Raw genomic sequence first — 25,065 nt, 5'->3', positions numbered from 1 at the left:
AACATGTATCAAAAGAAGTCAAACAAATATAGCATGTACTCAGACAGTGATTAATCTAGACAAACCCTATTTCTTTATCAGAAAAAATTTTATTCACTTTAGAATAAATAGAAATCTGATCAGAGGTAGTCCTCTATAAAGGACCATGACTCTAACAGTGCAGCTTGAAAGGAGGGAATAAAATAGCATCTTCCTGTGGTGAATTATTTTTATTCTACTATTTTAGATGTTTGGTGAAATATGCTAGGAAACAAAGTTTAATTAGCCTGTCTCAGAAATCTTCTACCTCTTTCAAAGGGTCAGATCCAGACGGTCGAAAGTAAGGGCCCTGGACTTTCCATTCTTGGAAAGTATTCTCTACCAAATCCTATCCATTTCCATTATGAAGATTTACATGAATGAAATTGTCTCTAATACTCTACTGATGTTCAGATACAATGTGATTAACCATTCCAAAGATGTCATTTGTTGATCCCCACTGTATCCCTATAACAGAAGTCAAAAACAGCCAAGTGAATCAGAAAATTTACCCATTTTATTGATGCATTGCAATTGCTCTACATTTTACCATATTATGTAGAAAATACTGAAAATACAAGCTACTTTGTAAAACCAAAGACAAACATTGAATCCAAAGATAAACTATGTTTTACACAATGGACCCTTTTCCCATAGTTAGTATTAAATTTTAAATATCTATTTCTTTTGTTAAAATGATTATTTTACATACTCCCTAAGTACATCTGCATTACAAACAGAGCTCAGTAATTCTCAGAAACTGTTTCTAGAGGCTGTCGTAAAAGGGAAGCGCACAACCAGAAAAGGGAAAAAACAAAAAAATTTTAAATCGCACACAATAACTAGCATATCAAATACATTTAATAAAGTAGGAATTCCATTGCAATATCAAGGATTCAAAGCAGAAATACTAACATTACATATAATGTACATATAATGTACTGCTACATGTAGTGAGATTATTTTTCAAGCTGAATTGAAACCACACATTATATAAAGTTTAGCAACAAACAACCATGTAGACATGCTGCACCATTCATCAGTTTTTTAAAAAAATCAAAATAGGAAGCAGGCTTGGGCCATTCCTGTCACTGAGAGGCAATTTCATTTTCTATACTAAAACAAACCATCGCAACTAGTGGATTTTTGCATAATAATGCTGAATAAAACACACATTATTGTGCTTGCCTAACTAAGGGCAGTCAAGCTTAGCCCCTCTAGTGGAGGATGATGGATAAGCAATCACAAGAGCAGGCTCAGAATGGCCAGAATTGTTTGAAATGGAGTTCTTATTTCTGGAGTTGGTATTTCAGCTGATCGCTAAGAGTGGTATCACCTTCTGGGAGCTATTAAAAACTCTGGAGTGATCAAGTGTCCTGATGAGCCTAGAGTGGCTATACTTAACCCTTCCCTACTTCCCCACCTCTCACACAGAAAGGCAGAAACTGGAAATGCAAGTTTTGAGAGAGGACTTAAAGGCTTAAGCTGGTTTAAAGTCAGGCCACTGTGACCCAAGCCAGATGCTCACTAAATTCATGGGGCTTCCTCCAAGCTGTCAGGGCCAGCAATGTTAAGCCCCAGGGACAGAATTTAAAGCCACATCCAGCACATATACTGAATAGCAGATACAAGTGGATTTTTATCTTGGTAAATCTGAAATGCCAATTTGCAGACTAAGACTGAAATCTCTAAAGTTTTTAAAGCCACACACTGTTAGTCAGGTGATTAAGGTAACAGTACAAGCTTGGTATTCTTTTCCCATGGAGTTAAGACTCCTATCTTAAATGGTATCTACTTATTGGACTTGGGGCAAGGTGGTGGGGTTTTTTTTTTCCCCCTGCATCTCATTTCTTACATACAAAAACAACAAATCTTGTCCCTTGTAGAGGAAAGATAAGCAACAAAAAATGTTTCCATTAGAAACTAGACCTGCATTTGAACAAGAAAATCAAAATGTGCTTGGCAAAAAGGAGATACAAAGTTCACACATGTTGACCAGAAAACTGCATAACACTAGTAACAGAAACTATACAAACTGCTTGGCTGTCTTCACCAATACAGTGCTGAAAACACAACTCAATATAATGATTAAAAAAAAATTCAGAAAACATGACATGTTCCTGGTAGGCTGTACTGACTACCTGCCCCATCTTGGAAGCCCTTACTGCTTACAATGAAGAAACTTCAAATACTTTGACAGCTCCTCAGTGTTCAACCCGGTACAGAGGGTTTCTGACCAGGCTCCATGAAATCTCCCATCTCCATCCTGCACCTTCTTGACACCATCTCTACACAGAACCAGTCCTAGAATTATCCTTCAAATATATAAATTTCAATTCAGATGGAACACATCTATATCTTAGGGTTAACCTTCTTCCCTCAAATCCTTTATGGGCAGGAATGGCTCCATCCCCAGTACCTTCTACCTGACTCAGATCCGTGCAGGAGCTGAGAATACAAGGACAATTTCACAGCAGTATATTCACACAGTATATTCCCAAGAATATACAAGTTGTTAAAAAGAACCTCAAAAGCCCCAATGACTCAACAGGCTCTGGTTCCTTCTTAATATTCTTCACCAGCTAAGAAAACTTTCTGTGAGTTCCTTGTCACCAGCGGCACCACAAAACTCTTCTTCATAGTGTGGGGACATTGTAAGCAATACAACAGGCTCTTTGGTATAAACACATCTGTTATAATGTTTTTTTTTCACAAGCAAATATTTTACTAGGAATGTCAACTATTTGCAGGAAGGACTGCCACATGGGAATAAGAAAAAAAAAAATCTCATCCTAAAAGTGATTGCACATACTTTTTTAAAGAAGAAAAAAATGCATATTTAATATTGGCTTGACTCCTCTCACCTGCTGCTTCCTAAATTCTCACAGAAGCAAGGTAGCACACAGTGAGAGAGCCAAATGGGGAATATGCAACGGCAAGCTGAGAATCCAAACTGGAAAGGGGTAGAGGTGGTGTAAAGGAGAAAAGCTGCTGTTTTTGTTTTTCAGTGTCAGCAGAGAAACTGAGAACAATGCATTTACACAACACAGCTACTTATCCTGTTCTGATAAATCCCAGTGAACAGTCTAGGGCCCACGGGGGCTTGCTGGTCCATCCTAAGGCAAGCTCACTGTAAACTCTATTAACCACTACATTATCATATAAGGCACTACAATAAGGGAAGGAGGGAGAAAGGGAAGGAAGAGACACACACTGAACAACAACTCACCAGACACACCTGTGCAAAACAATTCCAAAGGTCTCCTCTCCTTGCAGGCAATGCCCCTGCTCATTCAGCACTACAGTAATATGCTCTAATATAATTGCAATTAGTTCACATACATTCCAACAAGTATCAGTTCATTTTGGTTTAAATACAATGGAGACATCAATTCCATCTCCGGGGGTAACACTGGAGGATCAGATACACACTAAATACACAATTCAAGTGTAATCACTACACATTTGATTACAAATAACGTTTTGGGTTAGCAGGAAAAATTGCTTGGTATATTTTTCTAATCAATATGTACATATTTAATTATGCAAAATATTAAAACACCACCATTACAAAACTTCTAAAATATTTTTAAATTCGGTAATAAATTTTTAAAATATTTTTTGCAATTCCTACATGCACTTATTATATAAGTCTTAATAAGAGAGCATTCAATTTGCTGCTGGCATACAAAGGAAGCTACTTTAAAGTATAAAAGCTATACACAATAACGTTCTTATCTGGTTTCAGATTCTTTAGCTTTCTCCCCAAATAAATCACATAAAACACAAGGGAGAGATGACGAAAATACAGAGATGTATTATTGAAAATTCATATTAATCTTTAGGCAAAGCTCATCAATGCCAGTCTCATAACAGAAAGATTTTGCATATAATAAAATCACTACCACCACATAATAACTACCTTAATGGCTTTTCCAATAATAAAATTTAAGGTGAATCTGAGAGAGGACTTTTGAAAAATAATTCAAAAAGAATTCATGGTGCTTCACTTAAAAACAATATTTGGTGTTTTCATGGTAGGTATGGATTCCCTCACTCTAAGTTACCAGCAAATGGTGAGCTGCCTTTTAACATCACTTTATAATAAACACAGGAGCAACTGAGAGAATACCAACACGCAACCAGTTTTGCAAAAATAACAATTGCCCATTTAGTATAGTGTGATATGAAAATAAAAATAAAACAATATAAGTTTAAGTGTCCCATAAACAAAGATAAAATTGTGAGGAGAAATGCCTGATAGTGAAATACAGACTTGTGTAAGCTGCTTTTAAAGTAAAATAGGCAAATAGATCTTGGTTTTTAAACAAAAAAAAATAATGATTTTCTTTTCTCACTTGTTACCAGATTTCAAGTCCTTCTATCAGCATTTTTCCTCTGACCAGCAATCTCAATAAAATGTTAAATAAGGAGGGGTGTTTTTAAAAGCATTTGTAGAAATCAAGTCAGAGACAGAAAATATTTTTCAAAGTATAACTTCAGAGTGATCTCTCTTCCTTGGTAACTGTAGAAGATGAACATCTGAACTCTTCCAAATACCAAAAATGCTGTCACGAAAATAAAGAATTAAAAAACAGGGCAAACTTTGGAAGACTACAACAATGCAGTCAACACTGAGACAGGTTCCCCAGAGAAAAACCTTCTGCTTCAGTGGGCCCCTGCAGAACAAGTTGCTGGCTAAGGAGTTTCAAGAGAGAGTAAGGGAGAAGCTCACCACAGCCCATCATTAAAAACACAGGGCCAGGAGCAGGCAGCCATGACCCCTCCTCCCCTATGCTCACCAACTACAAGTAGGAATACTGGCTGATCTTGGTAGGACTCAGCGGGTATCCAGTATAAATTGTTGAGCCTCGAGAAGACCCAATGTAAGACTGGGTGGCAAATTGGTGTTGGTACTGAGCAGGGGCCACACTGGCAGAAGTGAGGAGGCTGGGCCCAACACTGACAGGGACCTGGTGCACCAGAGTGCTAGGGTGGGTGGTATAGGCTGCAGCATGCCTTGAAGAGCCCTGGGGAGAGAAAAGATGAGCAATGGAGCTGGTGGAGCCCAATGCAGCAGCAGAGGTGGGGGCAGCATACGTATACAGATGAGGCTGGCTTGGCAGGTGAGCAGGGGCTGGGGCCAGATGTGGGTGCCCCGTCGAGTGTAGTGGGCTGCCATGCTGAAAGGCATATGGGGCTTGGGAGAGCGGGGCCACAAACGCCTGTTGCCTGCGGGGGGCAGGGTTGCTGCTTCTCTCCTGCGAGGTTGGCGCTGCTGATGACTGCTGGTTCTGGAAGGAGAAAGAAGGGAGTGAGGAATCTTGAGGTCACTCTGGTTGAGGGCACCAAAGGCCAAGGTAAGAGTTGAGGTTCTGACTTGCACTGTTTCTGGACTGCCACACAAAGAATCTTCTAGACTGGCAATGAATGCTATCAGAAATAGGCCACCCATCCCTCTGCCTTTTGGCAGAACAGATCCTAACCCTGCTCACAGAGCAGCAGTTTGCTCTTAAGTATGACAGAGGAAGGGGGAGGATCAAGAGTTCATAGGGTTGCCTACTCCTGCAAGTTAATAACTGTTGACTCAATTCACCCTATTCTGGCACCAGTGAATTTGAATTTTTCCTAATCTTTCTTTTGTTCTCTTCTAAGTTCCTCATATCCCTCTTGAAATGCGGAGCCTAGAACACATGTACTAACTTGAACTTACATTTGCACTTGCACGTGCACGCTCACTTGCTCTCTCACACACACCATTACCACCTCACATTGACACTTTCTCACTACTAGTAGACATCACATAAGCACCAGAATTTTAGCTGAGAAAAGAATGAACACAAATAGAATAAAGTGACCCTCTTGCCCCCATCAGAGGATCAGACAGAGGTGAGGGGAAGCCCCAGATCCCAGACTCTAGCAACAGGTAAAATCAGAACCATATCACAGCTGATTAAGTTTTCATTGTCTCTTGACTCAAGTAAACAGTGTGAGGCTCAGGTTATTTATGGCCTGGGAGATAAAAGAGAATTTGGTATCAAACCATGTGGTGGTACAAATTCAGACATGATTAAAGCATCCTAGGCTCTTCTAAATTCCAGACATTTCTCTAATCTTCCAGGAAAGACTAGGGAGATCTGATGGGAAACCTGGAATGTACATCCTGAACACCTTTACAGAGTGAATGAAGAAACATAGCATGTGCAGATACGTCGCAGGCTATAGAAACACCAAATTGTTGCACACAAAAGGGGCTTCGTTTAGCTTTATTCAGCAGTGCAGCCAGAAGCAGGGTTCTCCAGAGAGTAACAACAGAGGGGACCCCAAACAGAAGGCAGCAGCTCCTAGCGCTTACCTGACTAAGGTTGAGTGGCTGTGTTGTGCTGTTCCCCCCGCGGTGAGCTCGATACCCTGTGGGAGTGATACAGCATCCAGATGACTGCCCACTCACGGAGGCCACTGGCTTGGCCTTACTGCTCAGGAGACCTTAAAAAGGGTAAGAGCTTAGTTAGTTATGAGTTGACATTTGCTCAGTATCACTGAGCTAACCCCAGATGGCATCATATTGATATTAGTTCACATCTGTATGTAGTTTGCAAGAGTTAAGGTCTCATGTGTATCTTACTTCCTCAATTGCATTTACACCAGAAGAATAGAAACTGCATTATCCATTTCTTTTCTGTCTTGCCACAAAGCTCCACAAAGGATCCTCAAAAGGTTCACTTCAGTAATTATTATCTAATCTTCTGTTACATACAAAAAACTACTGGAAATACAAACATAAGTAAGACACAGTCCCTACTCCCAAGGAGCCTATAGTTTAATGTAAGAAGGAATTAAACAAATACAGAAATGACAAAGTGAAGCTGAGAAAGATACTGGTAATTCTTAGGATATTTAAGTGTCAAAAGGGTTTAAAGAAAGGCAAGATTTTATCTTGTTAGGCACTTACTGTCCTTCAAATTCTAAGAAATTACAGGATAGTTGAATACAAAATTTTGTTTCCATCTGCGTTCCCACTAGGAAAACTGGAGCGTTTATTCAGTGACTTGTGGGGCAGCATATATTCTTTGGACCCAAGAGTGGACAGAGGTCTGAATAATTCTATTTAGGTAGCCTGGCTTCAGGTAGTTCTACCCTGTCTGCAATGGGACAGTTGTGTATTTCTGAGGAGGAGATCTACACTGAAGCTTAACACAATACCCTCAAATGAGCCTCTTGTTTATACCTGCGGCAGTAACATAATCCATAATAAAACACTATTTATGCAAGTATGGCACAGATGGCTAAGCAGATACCAAAAATCCACACTCTCCTTCCTTGGTGTAAAGTTGCCACTGGGAAGCAACTGCCTACATAAGCTACATTTCCTGGCCCCCTTGCATTTAGGTGGGGCCATGTGAGTAGTGTTCCCTATTTCCAGGTTAAAGAGGTTAAGAAATGTTGGTGCCTCATCCAGACTTACTTTCTCCTCCTGATTGGAGGCTGAGGATTCCAAGGCTCTGATCCTTAACTCACTGCAAGCCTACCAATCAGGAATACTTGTATTGGGAAGTTAAATGAGTGAGAAGTATACTACTATTATGTTAAGCCAAGGAAACTTGAGGTTTGTTACTGCAGCTAGTATTACCCAGCTAACACAATAACTGAACCAGGGAGCCTAAGCCCAGTATCTAACAGAGCGAAAAGGATGGAGGTAATTAGGTTGATAATAAAATCAACAAAAGCATCACTGCCTATCATACTAGGTAAGAAAAAATCCAAAGGACATATTGTTTTCCAAAACACTTTTTTTTTTGGTGGCTGGCTGGTATAGGGATCTGAACCTTTGACCTTGCTGTTATCAGCACCATGCTTTACCAAGTAAGCTAACCAGCCAGCCCACCAAAATACTCGGCAGCCATTTTCAATATTAAAGTCCTGTCCACTTCTAGATTGCCAAATTTGAATCATCTGTGGCAAATCTAATTGCCTGCTAATTCTCCCTGCCATATCCCATATGTCTTGTCTACTTTCTCCCAATAGCAGTGCATGTGTTTGAGACTACAATCTCATTTTTCATATTAACCCAAACAAAATAAACATAGGAAGATAACTGATGGCCACATTGCAGGAAACTCTTTTCTGAATTAAGTACTCTTTAAGAATATCTATGCCACTGGTCTCTATCACTGGCATAAGTAGATTACAGCAAAATATTAAGCATCAAAGGAGAATTCAACTCTAGCTGTGAAGATTTATTTACCTGAGGCCTGGGTTCCTACAGTGCAGTCACCAAGCTGAGCTTTCAGTGGAGGCACAATGATGGTGCGAGTGCCAGTGCCATCTGCCACAACTCTGCCGGGCCCTTCCAGAAGGGATCCACTATTGCCCCGGACAGTACTTAGGGTATCAGTGGAATACGGGCTGCTCAAGGAAGAGTCAGAGTCTGGAGAATCATTGACAGTGACATAACTGATGACATTAGACCTTGGCTTCAGGCCAGAGCTGAAGAGAAGAAAATACGTGGAAATATAACTGCCCTTTTAAGCAGTGTTTCTTAGATGCTCTCTGCTCCTCCCATGATAATAATAATGATAACGATGGTAATAAGATAATGATAGCAGCAGCAAACTTCTAAATGCTTATTATGTGTCAGGCACTACTCTTACATTCTACACGCACCTCACTGAATCCTTACTATAATACTATGAAGTAGGTACTATTATCCCCATTTTGCAGATGAGGAAATCGAGGCATGGGGAGATCAAAGAACTTGCCCAGTGTCACACAAGGGGTAAGTGGTGAAGACAGGATTCAGACTCAGGACAGAACGACTCTAGAGTCCACACCTCTAACACCTACTTAACACTGCCTCTTAGCCATTTTCATTCAGTTATTTCAATAATATTCTTCAAACACCACTCTTCTTCCTGTCACTCCTACAGACTATCAATGGTTCCTTACTATAACTAATCAAACTTCTTACCATGTTATTTAAAAAAGGTTCCTTCAAATAATTGATTCCCACCTTACTCACTTTAGCTTTTCCTTATTTACTAATAAGCTTCGCTCCAGTCAAAGCAATCATACTGGTTACATCTCATACATAATTTCTGCCTCTACTATGCCACTTTTCCTCACTGGAAAGTTTACTTTTTCTCTTCCCAAAATCAGTTCAATGACCACTTTCAAAACTTATTTTCAAGCCTACCATCTTACAAATAGCCCTTTTGAATTAAAAGGCTATTTTCAGACTATAAAGTTCCTTGAAGGCAGAGATCATATCTGTAGTATAACGTACATCCTAAGCCAGAGTAGCCTGTCAGCTTAACATAAACCTGCTCTCTAATGTATGTGAAAGACTGATTTAACTGAAAATTTGTATAATATTATAGAAAACTTGACAATGCTTGGTTAGGAAAATGTAATCTGTTTGGCTGACTCATTTAAGGCCAAGCTTCCAAAATACCTTTTTTTAGTCCTTTCTTTCATAGCCAAAATTGGCCCACTTGCCTGAAGCCTACAGTCAAAGACCAAGGGTAGACTGAAACCAACAGTCTGAGACCAAAAGAGCCAGGGAACCACTCATCTGCCTTACCTACTGGGCTTATATTTGTTGTCTTCTTCCTCATCAGTGTCACTTCGGATAGTGATGACACTCACAGGAGGGCTGGGAGTATCCGGAATGATGATTGGCTGATGCTGATCTTGGACAGGGACTAGGGAATTATAAGATGTGGTGCGGAGGGGACTACTCCCAACTACGGAATAGACTTGGGAAGGCAGAACATCCAGAGAGGACCTGTAGGAAAAGTCCACAAGGAAAGATTGTTCAGTTACCTAATCATTATGCTAATACACTTAACTATAAAAGTTCCAATGAAAAATAAACTAACCACTCTGGCCAGAGTTTCTAGGGACAAGAACACCAAAATACAAAAGAAATTTCATTTTTGTATGCCCTTTAACCCAGGGTTAAATTTCACTCTGTAAAGTGAATAGAAAAGTAAAAATATCATAAATAAGGCCTGGATTCAAAGTGGCAGCAGAGAGAAGGGATTATCATAACCAAGACATACCTGGAGAACATGCCCAGATGAAAAGGTAAGCTCTTCATTAATTTAGCAGTTACTTACTGTTTCATATAAAAAGTGTTTATACCACAACACTTCAAATGCTGGGCAATACATATCTCAAACTGGCACAATTTTAACTATCAGCTCTAACACAGACTTACTTGGAAGAGACTGGAACAGACTGCTTGTTCTTCTTTGAAGGAAGGGAACTGGATTGTTGTTGTCTGACAACATGGGCAACACCAACATTTAGGGGCTGAGCAGTGGCCAATGTCACATGGTTAGTCAGCAAGGATGGCTGCTGCATTATAGTGCTGTACTGGGTGCCATGAGAGTGAGCATTCCTGTACCAACAGAAACAGAGAAGAGTAAATCCCAAAACCACTGAGAAATAAGGACCAAACAGGTATTAAAAGCAATTAACCAAATACAGCTGCATTTTATTTTTAAAGACCGGTAACTAGATTACAAGACTTTAGGATCTCACTGCATGGTTTCTAATTGCTTAACACTTTCTTTAAATCTGGAGTAAAGGATTCCTGACCTTAGAACCTATGATTTTCTTATATTCAAAGCTTTCTTGTAACTCCATTTCCTAGCCTGATATGGGTTTTTTTCTTAAAGAATTTCAAACAGAGGCAAATTTTCCCTTATTTTCTTCCTAGTCTCTCCACATTGTCAAGCGCTCCAATCCTAAGAGATCTGCCGTTACAAATCTCCCACAGAGGAACATAGAGCACTTGCCTCCAGTCTGCTAGCTGCTGGCCACTCCCCATAGCCTCTGGAATCACTGCTGTGGGCTGGACAGAGTTGTGTAGAGCTACCCCAGGCAACTGTTGCCAAGTTGAAGGCAGGAGAATTTGTTGAGTTCCTCCAGGCCAAGCCTGCTGTAAGGAAACACACACAAAAAGATCCAGACTTGACTCATTCTTGGTTTTTTCTGCTGTTTTTTAGATGAGAGAAAAATTCATATTTTAAAAGAAGTTGCTTATAGATTGTTAACTTGCAGAGATTAAAAAAGAAAGGTCAGAGGGGCTCAAGACTACAAAAGTCTTATGAATGGGAAAAGAGAATGCTTTCTCTTGGCCACCTCCATAAACTGATCACCAAGGTATTAAAGAAAAGAAGATCCTTGTGGTTAAGAGTTTCTATTATATTGTAGACAAAAGGAGTCTGAAAGCTCAGAGGTACGCTCTGGTTAAATGCTGGATTATCATTTTTGGAAAGATTTTAAAGTATATCCCTTGACAGAGTTAAGAGGACTCCCTTGAGATTAAAAATAGGTATTTTAAAATTTGAGTGCCAATCAGATAAGACATCAGATCAATTCAACCCACAACACAAAGGGCATAATTGTTCCCTTTTTTAAAAGGGTAGTACTTAGAAAATGGAGCCAGATGTGGATGACCAAAGGCCAAATCCTGTGGCAAACAAGCTTATGTCAGCAAGAGAAACTAACTTCATCATTTACAACCATATGACAGAATTTAAAAATAAGGCAATAAGTAAAATATTTAAGAAATAGATGCAGAAAGCACCATATTTCATTTTTAATAATTATCTAAAATATATTCATTTTATGTATCATTTGTAGAAACATACTTCAACAGCAAAACTAGTCACTAATACATCATTTCTGGCTTTTAACTAGTCATGTCACTTGCAACAGACTGAGCAACAAGTATGTTTTGTGAACTTCTTACTCAATGAAATTCTGGCATTTTCTGAAAAAATGGGAACAGATTTGGAAATTCCCTTTTTAAATTTAAATCCTGCAGTACGATTACCTACAATGCTTGGGTACGTATGGTTCTGTTTCTTGAATTTCAAACTGCAAGGCCATCAACACACTGTTTTAAAAATATTTCTGCAAGTAACAGATCCGCTTGTTACAAATACCGGTTCCAAATAAGAAGCCTTCAAAGCAGAGAAACTGCAAACACGTCCGCTACCATAAGCAGAATTTAAAACAAAACAAAACAAAACAAAAAATAAGAGAAGTATGTTAAGTCACACCATGCGTCTTTCCATAAGCCAACACCTGCACAAGACAAAGCATGTAGTTTAATACAAAGCAAGAAATAACATTCCAATGTGAGGCAGAAATCTGGCGTTCCAAGCGACGAACTGTTTTGACAGAAGAACAAAAATATGCAAAGCTTAACAAATGGCTAGTGCAAACTTAAGAGAAGCAGCAGAGAAGTGTCAACTAACATTCCCAACCTCAACACTATGGGTAAACAAGTTAAAGCAGTGGCTTGGAAATACATCTGCCTCCCTTGCCCTCAGGTTTTACACTTTTGAGAAAATTAATCTGGATGTGACAAAGACTTTTAAACTGAAAACCAAATTCCAACCAAAGTATGTTGCTGAAAGTGTTTTCATTCTCTTCCAGAATGAATACTTGAGAAACAACAAAAGAAATTTAAAGCTACTTTGAAAGGTGAGAAATAACAGGATTTGATAGTATCAGTTAGGTTTTCAAATGCTTACCTAATTTTAAGTTTCAAATAATGAAATGCTCGATATTCAGTAAACAATTCTAACTCCCTCAAATAAACCAAAACACATCTAAAAGTCAATCTTACAGTTACAAATCCTGAAATACACCTCAAAGTCCTGTTTGTTTTTCCTATCTCTTAACCCAGTACTACTGTAATTGGTGCTATATTCGATAACTTTTCCCCATGACTTTTAATAACAAAGATATTATATTTGTATAGTTTGTCAGCCATATTTTCACCTTTGTATAAAGACCCATTTGTAAAATACATAATTTCTCCAAAACCCCCTAAAAATGAGTTCGCCTTTAATTTCAACCACAATATGATCTACAAGCATTCTAAAGGAAACATCGTTAAATGGAAGATATAATCTGCCACTGATCATGAGGGACAAAAAGAGCTTTCTTCATGTGTTTCTAGAAGGAAGGTAAATATCAACTAATAAAGTGATAAATTAAGAGCATCTTAAGCATTCCTACATGCATAAAAGTTTTAGAAGCTTAAAACAGCAATAAAATGAAGAAAGCTAACTTGCCAAGGAATTCAAATTTTGGCCATCCAGGTGCCTGTAGCAGAGGCAAACTAAAGGCCATTTCCTTCATTCTCAAGGATCAAAGGGTAAAAAATAAGGCAGAAAACAGCTAACAGTGTTGAAGCTCTTCTGAGGCTACACCAAGAACTTTTATCACACTAGGCTGGCGAAGAAGAATCAAGGGATCTTGCTCCTTACAGAGCCACACTGAACATCAGAGTCAAACAGTGCTTCAGCAAATATTGGGGAGGAAAACAATGAAACATTAAAGATGTAGCAAGAACACAGCCACAAGATGGCACATGCTTCCATGCCCTCTGCAAAGACTAAGCTAAAATATTTTTTGGGGGAATGAGAAAACCAGAAGAAAACAGAACAAAAACAAACAGGAAAAAATAAAAAAGAAAGAAACCAAAGAAACTCCGTTAGTAACACAATCAAGTGAGGGGAATTACCAGTACAGCGGCAGTCTGTTCAACCAGCGCCGGCCGGCCGGCTGCGCAGCTCAGAGTAAAGGGCACCGCATACTGCGGTGTGATGGTGGCTACTTGAGGGTGGAGAGTTGCTACCATTAGTGGTGTACAGCTTCCCTGAAATGTAGATTAGGCAGGTGAGTGAAACAAACAGAGGAAGGTTATCTGGGTTCAGAAGGGTTCTCATTCCCCCCAAGTTACTAACAACAATAAACAGTAATTTCATATTACCTAAAATGTATGTACCAAACACAACTTTCCCCCTTCAGTTTTGCAAAGCACTGACCCACTAGGTCAAATTTCAATGGCCTAAACAAAAAAGTATAGGAATCCTTCTTGGGCCAGATTCAGAGGATCAGTTCTATGAAACAAAAGCATTTATTAAAAATTCTCTTCCTACTCACAAAATAAGGTTTTTGGATTTCAAAATTTCCAATATGTCATGGGCCACAAACATTTACATATAGAATTTAAAATACAACATTTGTTGCTATATAAATATTTCGTGATTTTCTCAATCCTCTTAGATGCATGTTCCAAGCAAGTATAAAGTTTTAAAGCTTTCCACAGTCTGGTTAAACACAAGGAATGAAGGAATGCAATACTTGAAGAGGCATCCTGGTGTGATCCAGCCTCTTAACTGTGATGAAATTCTCACATTGGCAAAAGTGACCCTAAAGGAACAAAAGTAGAACCTTATATTTTAGAATCAAAATATTGCATGTGTACTTTATCTTTAAGAGCTCTAAGGTTAAAAAAATACAACAAAAAAACTACATCCCACAAAATTACAGTAAACTTACTCAGAAGACCACTTCTCAATGTCTGGATACTCATCCCTGCAAGTCTAAGGAAGACATTGGCAGAGTTGGAACAGTGTTAGAAATGAGCATATTGTTTCATACAGATGCTTCATTTTAAGTCCACTGAATCATGACCAAGAAAGATCTCAGAGTCAAAGTAAATAACATTTCCTAGGACAAAATATCTGATTCTCAACCGTGCTTCAGCAATATTGAGAATCCACACTGCTCTAGTTTTTACCTGCGTAAGAACTCCTGACTGAATCTGCAGTGGCTGAGCAGCTGGTGCCTGAGGTACAATTGGCACAGCATTATCCATCCTCACAGGGAATCCAGAATGCTTTGTTGTTGCTTGTAGTCCAGCTGTTGAAAACAGCATCACAATTAAATTGCTCTGCTACATCTGGGAGTACTGTTTGTTTGGGGGCTTTTGTTGTTTGTTTTTAGCTTTTGTATTCAAACAATCCACTTCTCAGGTTTCGTTCTAGACAAAAGGAGTATCATTCATAGAAGTCTTGGGAATTAAGAAAAGGGAGACTTGGTTCCTTCAGGTTAGATTAATGAAAAGATGTTTGATACAGGGAGGTCTGGTTTAAAGGAGTTCTAAAATTTTTTTTTATGCTACAAAATTTAAAACATAATACTCATCCCATCGCCATTAACAGTATAAGCAAAAAACAAACAAAAAACCTTGATTTCATAAGTTATATTCACTTTTCAACCCACTAAGGGAAAAACATGCATTTTTAAAACTGTACTCTTAAAAGCAAAGGCTTTATAAATATAATTCAAACTTTTGGTTAATTAGATAAGAAAAACTAGGAAAAGCTCAATAATTTATACTCTAAGTTACCTCTTCGTTTAGAAAGTTTTAAAGAAATTTTTCCCCACTTCTCAAAAAATAAAACCTGGTACACAAATTAATCAAATATCTTATCTTTAACCAGCATGTGAACTGAAGAAACTATGCCTAGGACAAAAACTTTTAAAAAGTAGACATTTTGGTTTCTTCTACTTATTTTAGAAATCTGCTTTTGTCACTGACAGCTTTCTAATAAGGCTCTTTTGTGGTTAAAAGATAGCTAGGAATATCACGAACTTTTTGCTGCCTTTAAAACAATGATCATGTCCTATTTTTTTATTCTTTGTGCTCTTGGAACAATGGTTAAATAAATGTTTCCTATAAATAGAAATATTTCATTCTGGGGAATAGAGGGGCTGCTCAAGACAATTCTCCCTTTTGCCAAAATTTAAGAAGACAGGCTTCAAACTTTCTTCTAAACCTAGCCTATCAAAATTTTCAATATAGAGAATTTAAATTTCTATTATGCCTCCAATTCGCTAACACTTGCAATTTTGTTAAGTGAGGATATAAACATCCAATTAAAAGTCTCCTTCAATGACATTATCTAAGCTATCACCAACTAATTTCTCTTAATATTACTATGTAGGTATCACATGAGCATAATTCACAAAACACACTGCTATTTTCAAGCAAGTCAGGCTTCCTATTTTCCACTTCAGTAATTTACAAGTAATTTAGTAACAGCTTGTCATAAAGAAAAATACAAACCAGGAATATGCAAAATAAGAGGGACTAGTAAAATCAGAATTAGAACACTCTACCAATATCTTTTTTTTAAAGTGCTATTAACATAAACATAAAAAGTAACAAATCCAGATATCAAGATAAAAAAGTTGTCAGCCACGCTTCCTTAGGCAGTGATATTTTATAAGAAAGCTAAGCAAGGCAAAATTGTTGTCAATAGTCCTAGGACACATGGCTAACTATAAGACAATGTTATTGCAATAGTCTTCTACAAATTGGCAGGAACTGAGGAAAAATTTAGGAGGAAATTTTCACTATAGAAGCTCATCTATGGCTCCCATAGATGAAGGTAAAAAGTAAAAGGAGACAAAATTACAGAATAATAGTCAACCACTAAGCAAAATGTATATCTATTTTGGTCAACTGAAATATTATGAAAAGTAGTATTTATACTACTGACCTACAAATGTGACTATAAAGCATTAGACTGCTCTGGTAATTTAGGCTAAGCCACAGCAGTCAAGCTGGTTTAAAACTAGCTGCTGGGCCGAGCCCGTGGCGCACTCGGGAGAGTGCGGCACTGGGAGCGCAGCGACGGGAGCGCGGCGACGCTCCCGCCGCGGGTTCGGATCCTATATAGGAATGGCCGGTGCACTCACTGGCTGAGTACCGGTCACGAAAAAGACAAAAAAATAAAAAAATAAAAAAATAAAACTAGCTGCTGCTTTCCACCACAACTGGAAACAAAGAACGAAAGGCAACACTTTTAGAAGATTTTCCCTGAATTCTTACCTAAGAAGAATCAGAGTTTTGTCTTCTTCGTTGCTGTTATTTTTGTTTTATTGAACACAGCCCTTTAAATAAAGAATGATGGAAGTATGGAAAGAAGACTAAAAGCGCCCAATTGATGAGAGTCTAATCCTCCTCTATGTATCTCATAAAAGAATGAATGGTGAAAGAAAAGTGGGCAACCTGGAATGCAAGACTGTTGGGTAGAAATCAGCAAATGGCAGTGGCTGGCAAATCAACCAAAAACTCTTTACAGCTGTTTGAGTTTACATACTGCAAGGCAGTAAGGAATACTACCTCAAAATACAAAAGCGATGAACCCTACTACCTGGGTTCAAATCATGGTTCTGCCAAAAGTAGCTATAAGACTTCAGGAAGATGAGGGAATTGTGCTCAATTTTCTCATTTATAAGTTGGAAATAATGGCATCACCCGCTTCCTAGGGTTGGTTGGTTGTGAGGATGAATTAACACATGTAAATGCACTTAGAACATTATCTGGCATAAAGTAACACATATCAGGTATCATCATCATCACCTTAATTTCAAAACCCCCTTTCATTTGGAAATTTTAAAATTTGCTCTACTGCTACTTAGGTTATTTAGACTTCCCAGATAGGAAAAAAATTTTTTCCAAAGCTTATACTTACCTAATTATACCAAAAGGAGTTATCCCACTTTCCCCCTCTATCTCTTTAGTTTATACTTTGTTTTGTTAAAGAAACTCAAAAGTTCTTCTGCTTCATCTCTTAAGTATTATGAGAAGAAGCAGAAAACTTCAGGATCCCACATCTGAAAATTGTTCCAATGAAACTCACTTTGGAAAAGGTGGGGGAAGGGGTGCTAATTTGCTAAATTCAGTAGAATAATCACTCAACTCATATGAAAACCCAAAGTATAGAATTTACTATTATAAAGCACATGCAAAAAATAATTCGGTAAGTTAGGCTAAATTTGCATTTACGGATTTCAAATCTGTTCCTCCGCTCTCCCTGTGGTTTCTCCCTGGTTTACATCACTATCGCTCTCCTGTCCTCCCGGTAATCTCTCAGTCTCCCCTAGCCCCTCTTTTCCTTCTGCTTGCTCCGACTCTGTCAGAAACCAAACAAACAAAAGAGTCACAGTCAATAAGTAAATGACATAAAAAGATAAAAATGCTACCTGCTTCTATGCAAAGTGCTATGAGAAGCCTGAATCCTGGTTTCCCACAGGGTACTGACATTGACTTTCTATTGAGAATATCAAGTATGTTGTCCGAAAACATCCTTGAAATAATTCAACCTCTTAAATGGCTTAACATCTCAATAAACACACATTTTCTGTACTTCAGAAAAAAGGAACTGGATAGACTGGATTACAGAACAACAATGAGAAAATGATGAAGGATGGGAATGTGAAAATTAGAAGCTTATTGCAACACATGGAGTCAGCCTCTTCCTCCAGCTATTTTATTCCTCTGTTGACAGGAGTTTGCAAGAATGATATGATTCATAAGCTGAAGTAGAAAATCTTAATGTTTTCCCCACACAAGCACCTCAGCTTGTAGAATTTTTCAGTTCAACAAATAATGATTCATTTCTGAATGTAATTTAAGAGGTTTCCACATTCTTAAACATGATTTTTACAAAATCATTTGGAACATAATTTTATTTTATAATAGAATGATATAGGAAATAGGATTCAATAATAGAAATCCTACTTACAATCAATTTTTTCAAGATGTATATTTTCTGCATAATGAGAGATACATGCTTACACAAGATATGTGACATTGACACAAGACCTCAATGGGCAAGAAAAGTGATATTATTCAACTAAGGAAACATAAATTGAGCTCCTATAACGTGTCAGGTAGTATTGTAATTAGATAAATAACCAATGTAAAAAGGGAAAAGCTACTTTGTGATATTGCCCAATTTCAGTTACCTTCATCATCAGAGACAGAGTTTAAACTTGTCAAAGATCCAGACTAAATAACTAGATTTGCCTAAAGCAGTCTGATATAATATCATATGATACAAGAGTTTCCCCACTTACTTTGAAAAGCAGGTGGACATACTATAAATGTTTGTTGGAATGGATCTGTCTGAGTGCAAATCTGAGTGGTTCCAGGCTGCAAGGAAACACCCTGCTGGGCAACTCCAGGAACTGGTGCGGCAGATGATGGGTACAAAGCTGACTGGTAATTTAGCAGTGAGACATCTGAATTAGCCAGAGAAAGAGTAGCAGCTGCTGCAGTAGAACTGGAAGCTAGAACACTGGCCTAAAAACAAAAGGATTATATTTGTACACTCGTATAAAGTGGAGAGACAATATTTTTAAACATACAGAATCTGTCCAGAAAAACTTACAACAAAGTTTTAAAATATAACGTTAACTGCCTTTGAAATAACTCTCTGCTTAAGAATTTTCCCATTCCCTAAATTTAAGGCATATTATAAGGTCAAATAAGCAAACAAATAGTCCTATACTGGTTATGTCTACATAAACTCCAACTACTTCTGCACAAAATATTGCTGGATGGGAGATCCCACCAAGTCTCATATGCTCTTCCATTTAAAAAGTAGACCTAGCTAAGAAATTGGGAAGCTTGTATCTTCAGAAACAAACTTAAATGTAAATATTACTGGTTAGCACACAAATGCAGAACCCCTCTTAAAGTTAATTATTGGAAACATCTTTCAATACAGTAATGAGACATAAAATCCTTCTGCTAACAGAGAGAAAGAGAGTCACTTGGCTAAAGCTAGTACAACTAACAGCAAGTAGTACAATAGTCAGACCCCATTTATTTGACTATGCTAAGACTTATAGGGCATGAATTAGGCCTCTGTATTTAATTTTTGTCAGCACATGACTGATAGGTACTATCAAGTCTATCCTGTCTTCCATCATTTTTGCCAAATAGGAAATTCTTAAGAAGCAACAAGACTACCAAAACAAAGACTGGTTTCTTTACCTTACTCTGTATTCTTACTAGTTTCTATCCCACTTAGGCTTGAGTTTCCAAAATCATTTATTGAATACCTGATTGTGCACTGTATTGAGCTGGTTGCTGAAGCTCATGGTTAGATTTGTGCTTGTGTTTGGGGCAACATGTGTAGTGAAGGGACTCTTGATCTGACTCACTGTATCATACATGTGAACCCTTCGCTTGCAGATCTCCATGTTCTGAAAACAAGACTTAACACTGAAAAAGAGATAAAGATTGACCAAATGAATGCTGAGACTTAAACACAAATAAATCAAGATGAACATGAATCAAAGGTTTTTTCCAAGCACTTTCAGGTAAAATGAATCAAGATTTTATAATCTTAAAGAGGAAAAATACACATCTAATTTTTAATCTCATGATTTTTCATGAGAAAGAAAAGCATCGGTGAGCCAGATACAGAAGCACCAAAGCTGCTGCTCACTTGACAGTTCCATTTATAATATATAACTCAATCAAGAACCACACCATGGCAAAAAGCCCCAAACTATACCATACTCACTGATTGCTATGTGGGAAATCCAGAAGGTGAGTCATTGTCACAAATTGATGGTTAAGAGTTTTCAGAGGAGTAATTCTCTTATCTGCATCAATTGTTAGCATTTTTTTTAACAGATCAATATATTCTCTTCGATCTGCCTTCTCTGCCAACATGTCTGTTCCCTCTAAGTCTGTGGACATATTCACCTTCCAAGGAAAATTCAGAAATATTATACTTCTTCACTTTAATTTTATTGCAGCTGATACTACATATCTGCCTTCTTTCTAAACTATATACTTCTTTTGATATATATATATCAAAGAGAAACCTGGGGAAATTCTTTTTATTACAGTGTAATCATTTTCACAGGAGGAAGCTCTTCTTGTGCTGCCTAATTAAAATTTTCACCTAAATTTACTGGTAGAGGGCCGGCCCGTGGCTCACTCGGGAGAGTGCGGTGCTGATAAATTTACTGGTAGAATAAAGCTGAATAAATTCTTGTCATTAAAAATCTGGAACAAAGAAGTTAAGCAAAAGTGATGGTGGTTATTTTAAAAGTTTCTATTGCTAGTTAGCTCAGATGGTTAGAGCACAGCCTCGTAACACCAAGGTCATGGGTTTGGATCCCTGTACCACCAGCCACCAAAAAAAAAAAGGTTCTATTGTTGAAAAGATTAAATGACATAGAAGTGTAAAGTGTTTAAACAGAGTTTGGAACATAAAAAGCATTCAATAACTGTTAAGTCTTATGTAAGCATTTATTTAGTAGAGAAAATGAGACAAGAAAGAAACTTTCATAAATAATATTTTAAAATGTTAATATGTAACAAGACCAATTAAGCAAAGCAAGGAGAATATATATAATTCTAGAAGTATCCTTTGTTAGGATGCAAATGTTCTTTTAATACATGGCAGAATATTAATGCATTTTTTCTGTAAAATACTAGAAAGATAACATTAAATTTATCTTTAGTATAACCGATGGAAGTGTGTCTTTGACTTAAGAAATATGTAAATGTCTGACTTTCTGAAACTTTCCAAACTTACCTGAGCCATATCATCTAAACAGTTAAAAATGTACTTCCGAGCTTCTTTTGATTTTATTCCAGTCTCCAATTCATGTTCTTCAGGTGTCTATAAAATATGGATATTTAAAAAATTCCATCTGTATGCTATTGTCACATTTTATTCTCAATTAAAGCCAGAATACAAAGACACAAGTGCTGTCACCTTGCCAACCATAAATGGCAAACATGAAAGTAATTTACAACCAGAAAATCTTCCAGTAAAGAGATGTGACTTTGTTATCTGGGCACCCGGTTCAACAACGATAAAATAAACATGCAGGCAATGATGCAGCACAGTTCCTGAAGAATGTCAAGTTAAGAAAGGACATTACCATTTTTTTCCTAAAGCTACTCTGAAATCAATGATAGACAAAGAGTCACAGGGTTAATCAAATTACGCAAAGATTTCTCAAGTTAAAGGAATAGACTCAAGAGGAAAAAGCAGATATTTGTTTCAAAAATATATATAAGGCTTGAATGTGGGCAGTTAGAAAATTATGTTGTTTTGTCATGTTTACTGAGAATTCTCAAAAATAGTCATTACTAAATTTCTCTAGCTCTTCATTTCACTTAATGGTGAGCAGTACTCTCCATATCCCCTCTCAATTGCTGATTCAAAATATACAAAATAACCTCAGCCAATTGAACTGGTACTTAATGTTTTGTTTTTGAAATAAAGATAAAGCTAAATGAGTACAATGAAACAATTTTTCAAAGTGTTTCCTCCTGCAAGCATACCTTCCCCATTCTCCCTCAACCTCCCAGACTACCTCAAGAATTTAATAACTAAACTTCAAAGTTGGGGGTTGAGAGTACAGGAATTGGTAGTACAGTAGAGCATACAGACCTTAAGCCTCCACAGTGGGTACCCCAAATTAGGATCTCTGTTGAAAAATCTGGTTGTTTTTGTTCCAGCACTGAGAAGATATTCAGCTGGTAGACCTTGAGTTTGTGAAATGTAACGAATCTGAAACACCAAAAACATCAAATGTTGATTTGGAGTGAAAAAGGAAATTATTAAAGACTTTCACACTTAAACATTATTAACTCTAGCCAAAAAAGATACTGCAAAGAAATTAACCTTTAAATCTATATAACTGAAATTTACCTACAAGTACATAAATATGTTAACCCACCCACAGATAATTCCAAAATATTTATTTAGTAATTTCCTTGTTACTATATCTGTTAATTTACAAGGAAACCCCCTTTTGAAAATCTTGAGTGAAATCTTTGCTTTTTTTTTTTTTTTTTCAGATTTCTGACACAAAGTTCAGAAAACTTTAGATTTCTAGGACAGACCAAAAAACTCTTTTTCATGGATTACCAATTTTTTTCTTGTCTTTCTTTTTTAATGCATTACTAAATTATAAAGATTAGGAAAAAATTACCTCAAACCTCTTTCTTCGTCAATTGCCCTTACTCTAAATAGCCTAAATATGCTCTAAATAGCATAGCATATCTCTCATACCATAAAATTTAGTTCTTTTTTTTTTTAAAGATGACCGGTAAGGGGATCTTAACCCTTGACTTGGTGTTGTCAGCACCACGCTCACCCAGTGAGCTAACCAGCCATCCCTATTTGGGATCTGAACCCGTGGCCTTGGTGTTATCAGCACCACACTCTCCCGAGTGAGCCAGGGGCCGGCCCTAAAATTTAGTTCTTAATTTAGCTTTTCTATCTCCACATCAGTAGAGGGCAGGTTCTATATCTCATTCATTCAACATTTATTGAATGCCTACTATGTATGAACTAGGCTAGTGTTTCTCAAAATGTGGTCTGGGGGAATTCCTGGAGGTTCCCAAGACCCTTTCAGGGGTTCTAGGAAGTAAAAAATATTTTCATAGTAATACTAAGAAGTTATTTGCCTTTTTTACTCTCTTCTCATGGGTGTACAGTAGAGATTTTCAGAGGTAATGTGTGATGATGTTATTGTTCTGATGGCTATGAAAAGTGCTTGTATATTGTTGTTTTAAAAGTTTCTGTTTTACTGCCCACACTTTTGTTTGCTTCTACAATTCTCTCAAACCAGAACAGCAATAGAAGGAGCAATTTGCTTTTCTCCCCACCCTTGAGGACAAGAGGCAATGTTTACAACCCCTACCCCCACACATGAATAACTATAATTAATATGAAATTAGAAAAAAAGAAGCTTGAAAGCAAGAAAATAAATCTTACTTCCCACCTCCCCCCACCCCCCAAATGCTAAGTTTTAACTTCTAATGCAGTATATATTGATAGATATAAAGTACATAAACATAGCTCCTTGAGATCCTCAATAATTTTTTGAGTATAAAGCAGGGGTTGGGAAACTATGACCTGTAGGGCAAATCTGGCCCACTATTACAAGATAATTTTAGATAAAAGCAAGATATTACTCTAAATCTTTGGGGGCTATATACTGGAAACCAAAATATAGCATTAACAAAATAGAAAAAAAAATGTTTTAAATGCAAATAAGAACATTCTAAATGTGAACTTCTTTTGCACACAAAAAAGGTAAAATAGTTTAAAAATCCAAGATAAAATCTGTACAATGAAATCTATGCAGATATTTTAAATTATAGGGTAGAAGTGTATTTATCGACATGTAAAGATATTTCACAATATATTTAGTAGAAAAGCAGATAACAAATTAACTATAATCTTATTTTTTCTAAATTACTAGATTTCATTGATTCTAATGGCCTCATTTTTTTACATTAACATCTTTGAAATCAGGAAATGTGGTTCAACCGATAGCTAACATGGTTTAATCAAGCATTCTTTCTTAGAGGTACAGAACAATGGTGTATCTCTCAATCAATAATATCTTAGATTTGATGAATATGTGCTCATTTTTATCTACAAGTTTATATCTGGAACATAACCATGTAGTACATATTCATTCATTCTTTCAATAAGTATTTGTTGAGGCAAGCAGTGGTAATTTTAAAAACAGACACGGTTCTTGCTCACATACAGCTTGCTGTCTAGTGAGGGAAACAGTTACTGAATGTATAATTCAAACTGAGTTGGCATTCTGCAGAAAATAAACAGGCTTCTATAAAAACATATAACAAAGGAACTTGATCTAGACTGGGGACTGGTGACAAAAAGCTCAGAGAAGTGACAATTCAGCTGATAAATGAATAGGCATTGACTAGGTAAAATGAATGGATGGTGGAAAAGCATGGAAAGGAAGGAGAAATGGTATAAGATAACCTAGAGAGGAAGGGGAGAAACAGCCCATGTAGGGACTCAGAAGCCATACTAAGGATTTAGCTCTTTATTCTAAAGCAGTGAGAAACCACTGAAGCTCAAGGGTGTGGTATGTCCAAATTTGGGTTTTGAAAAAGAACACTCTGGAAAAAAGATTGGAGAGACACCAGAGTAGAAAAAAGAAGATAGTCTACTAGCCCAGGTAAATGATGAAGACAGCCTGGACTAGTGGTAGCTATGGAAAAAATGAATATAATGATGAGGTATTTAGGACATAAATGATCAGGAAATATGCATGCACGTGTGCACACACAACCACACACTGCAAACTACATTTCCTTCATAGAATTTATCTCAATTGTATTACAGAGTTATTTTTATGATTATTTACTTAATGTCTGTTTCCCCTCACCAACCTATAGCCTACATGAAGGCAAAAAAACAATGCTTGTTTTATTCAGCACTGTATCCTCATTGCGTATAGTACCTGACACAAAGTAGAGGTTAAGCACCATTGATTGTTCAGAAGAAGTTCATGAAAAACTGACAATTGAAGGGAAGTGTGAAAGCCAGAGAACTTTCCTATATCTGACAAAGA

General features: G+C 37.2%; 1 protein-coding gene across 2 annotated transcripts in view; it reads right to left on the bottom strand.

The window, feature by feature from the left end:
* Positions 1-535: 535 nt before the first annotated feature.
* HIPK1 (homeodomain interacting protein kinase 1) overlaps positions 536-25,065 on the bottom strand; it is a 48,454-nt gene continuing 23,924 nt past the window's right edge. Inside the window, exons 4-16 of one of the 2 annotated variants that reach the window (XM_063104273.1) lie at positions 22,113-22,232; positions 21,246-21,332; positions 20,220-20,404; positions 19,753-19,915; positions 18,763-18,988; positions 14,630-14,751; positions 13,568-13,702; positions 10,821-10,963; positions 10,238-10,420; positions 9,599-9,802; positions 8,264-8,505; positions 6,374-6,504; positions 536-5,312 (exon numbers count right to left, since the gene is read on the bottom strand). In XM_063104273.1, the coding sequence (XP_062960343.1) occupies positions 4,824-5,312; positions 6,374-6,504; positions 8,264-8,505; positions 9,599-9,802; positions 10,238-10,420; positions 10,821-10,963; positions 13,568-13,702; positions 14,630-14,751; positions 18,763-18,988; positions 19,753-19,915; positions 20,220-20,404; positions 21,246-21,332; positions 22,113-22,232 (2,430 nt within the window). In that variant the 3' untranslated portion in view covers positions 536-4,823. The remainder of the gene's footprint in view (positions 5,313-6,373; positions 6,505-8,263; positions 8,506-9,598; positions 9,803-10,237; positions 10,421-10,820; positions 10,964-13,567; positions 13,703-14,629; positions 14,752-18,762; positions 18,989-19,752; positions 19,916-20,219; positions 20,405-21,245; positions 21,333-22,112; positions 22,233-25,065) is intronic. The other variant, XM_063104274.1, reaches the window with a different exon arrangement.

This window comes from Cynocephalus volans, chromosome 8 (genome assembly GCF_027409185.1).
Source record: "Cynocephalus volans isolate mCynVol1 chromosome 8, mCynVol1.pri, whole genome shotgun sequence".
NCBI lineage: Eukaryota > Metazoa > Chordata > Mammalia > Dermoptera > Cynocephalidae > Cynocephalus > Cynocephalus volans.
This window is presented reverse-complemented; position numbering and strand designations above follow the sequence as displayed.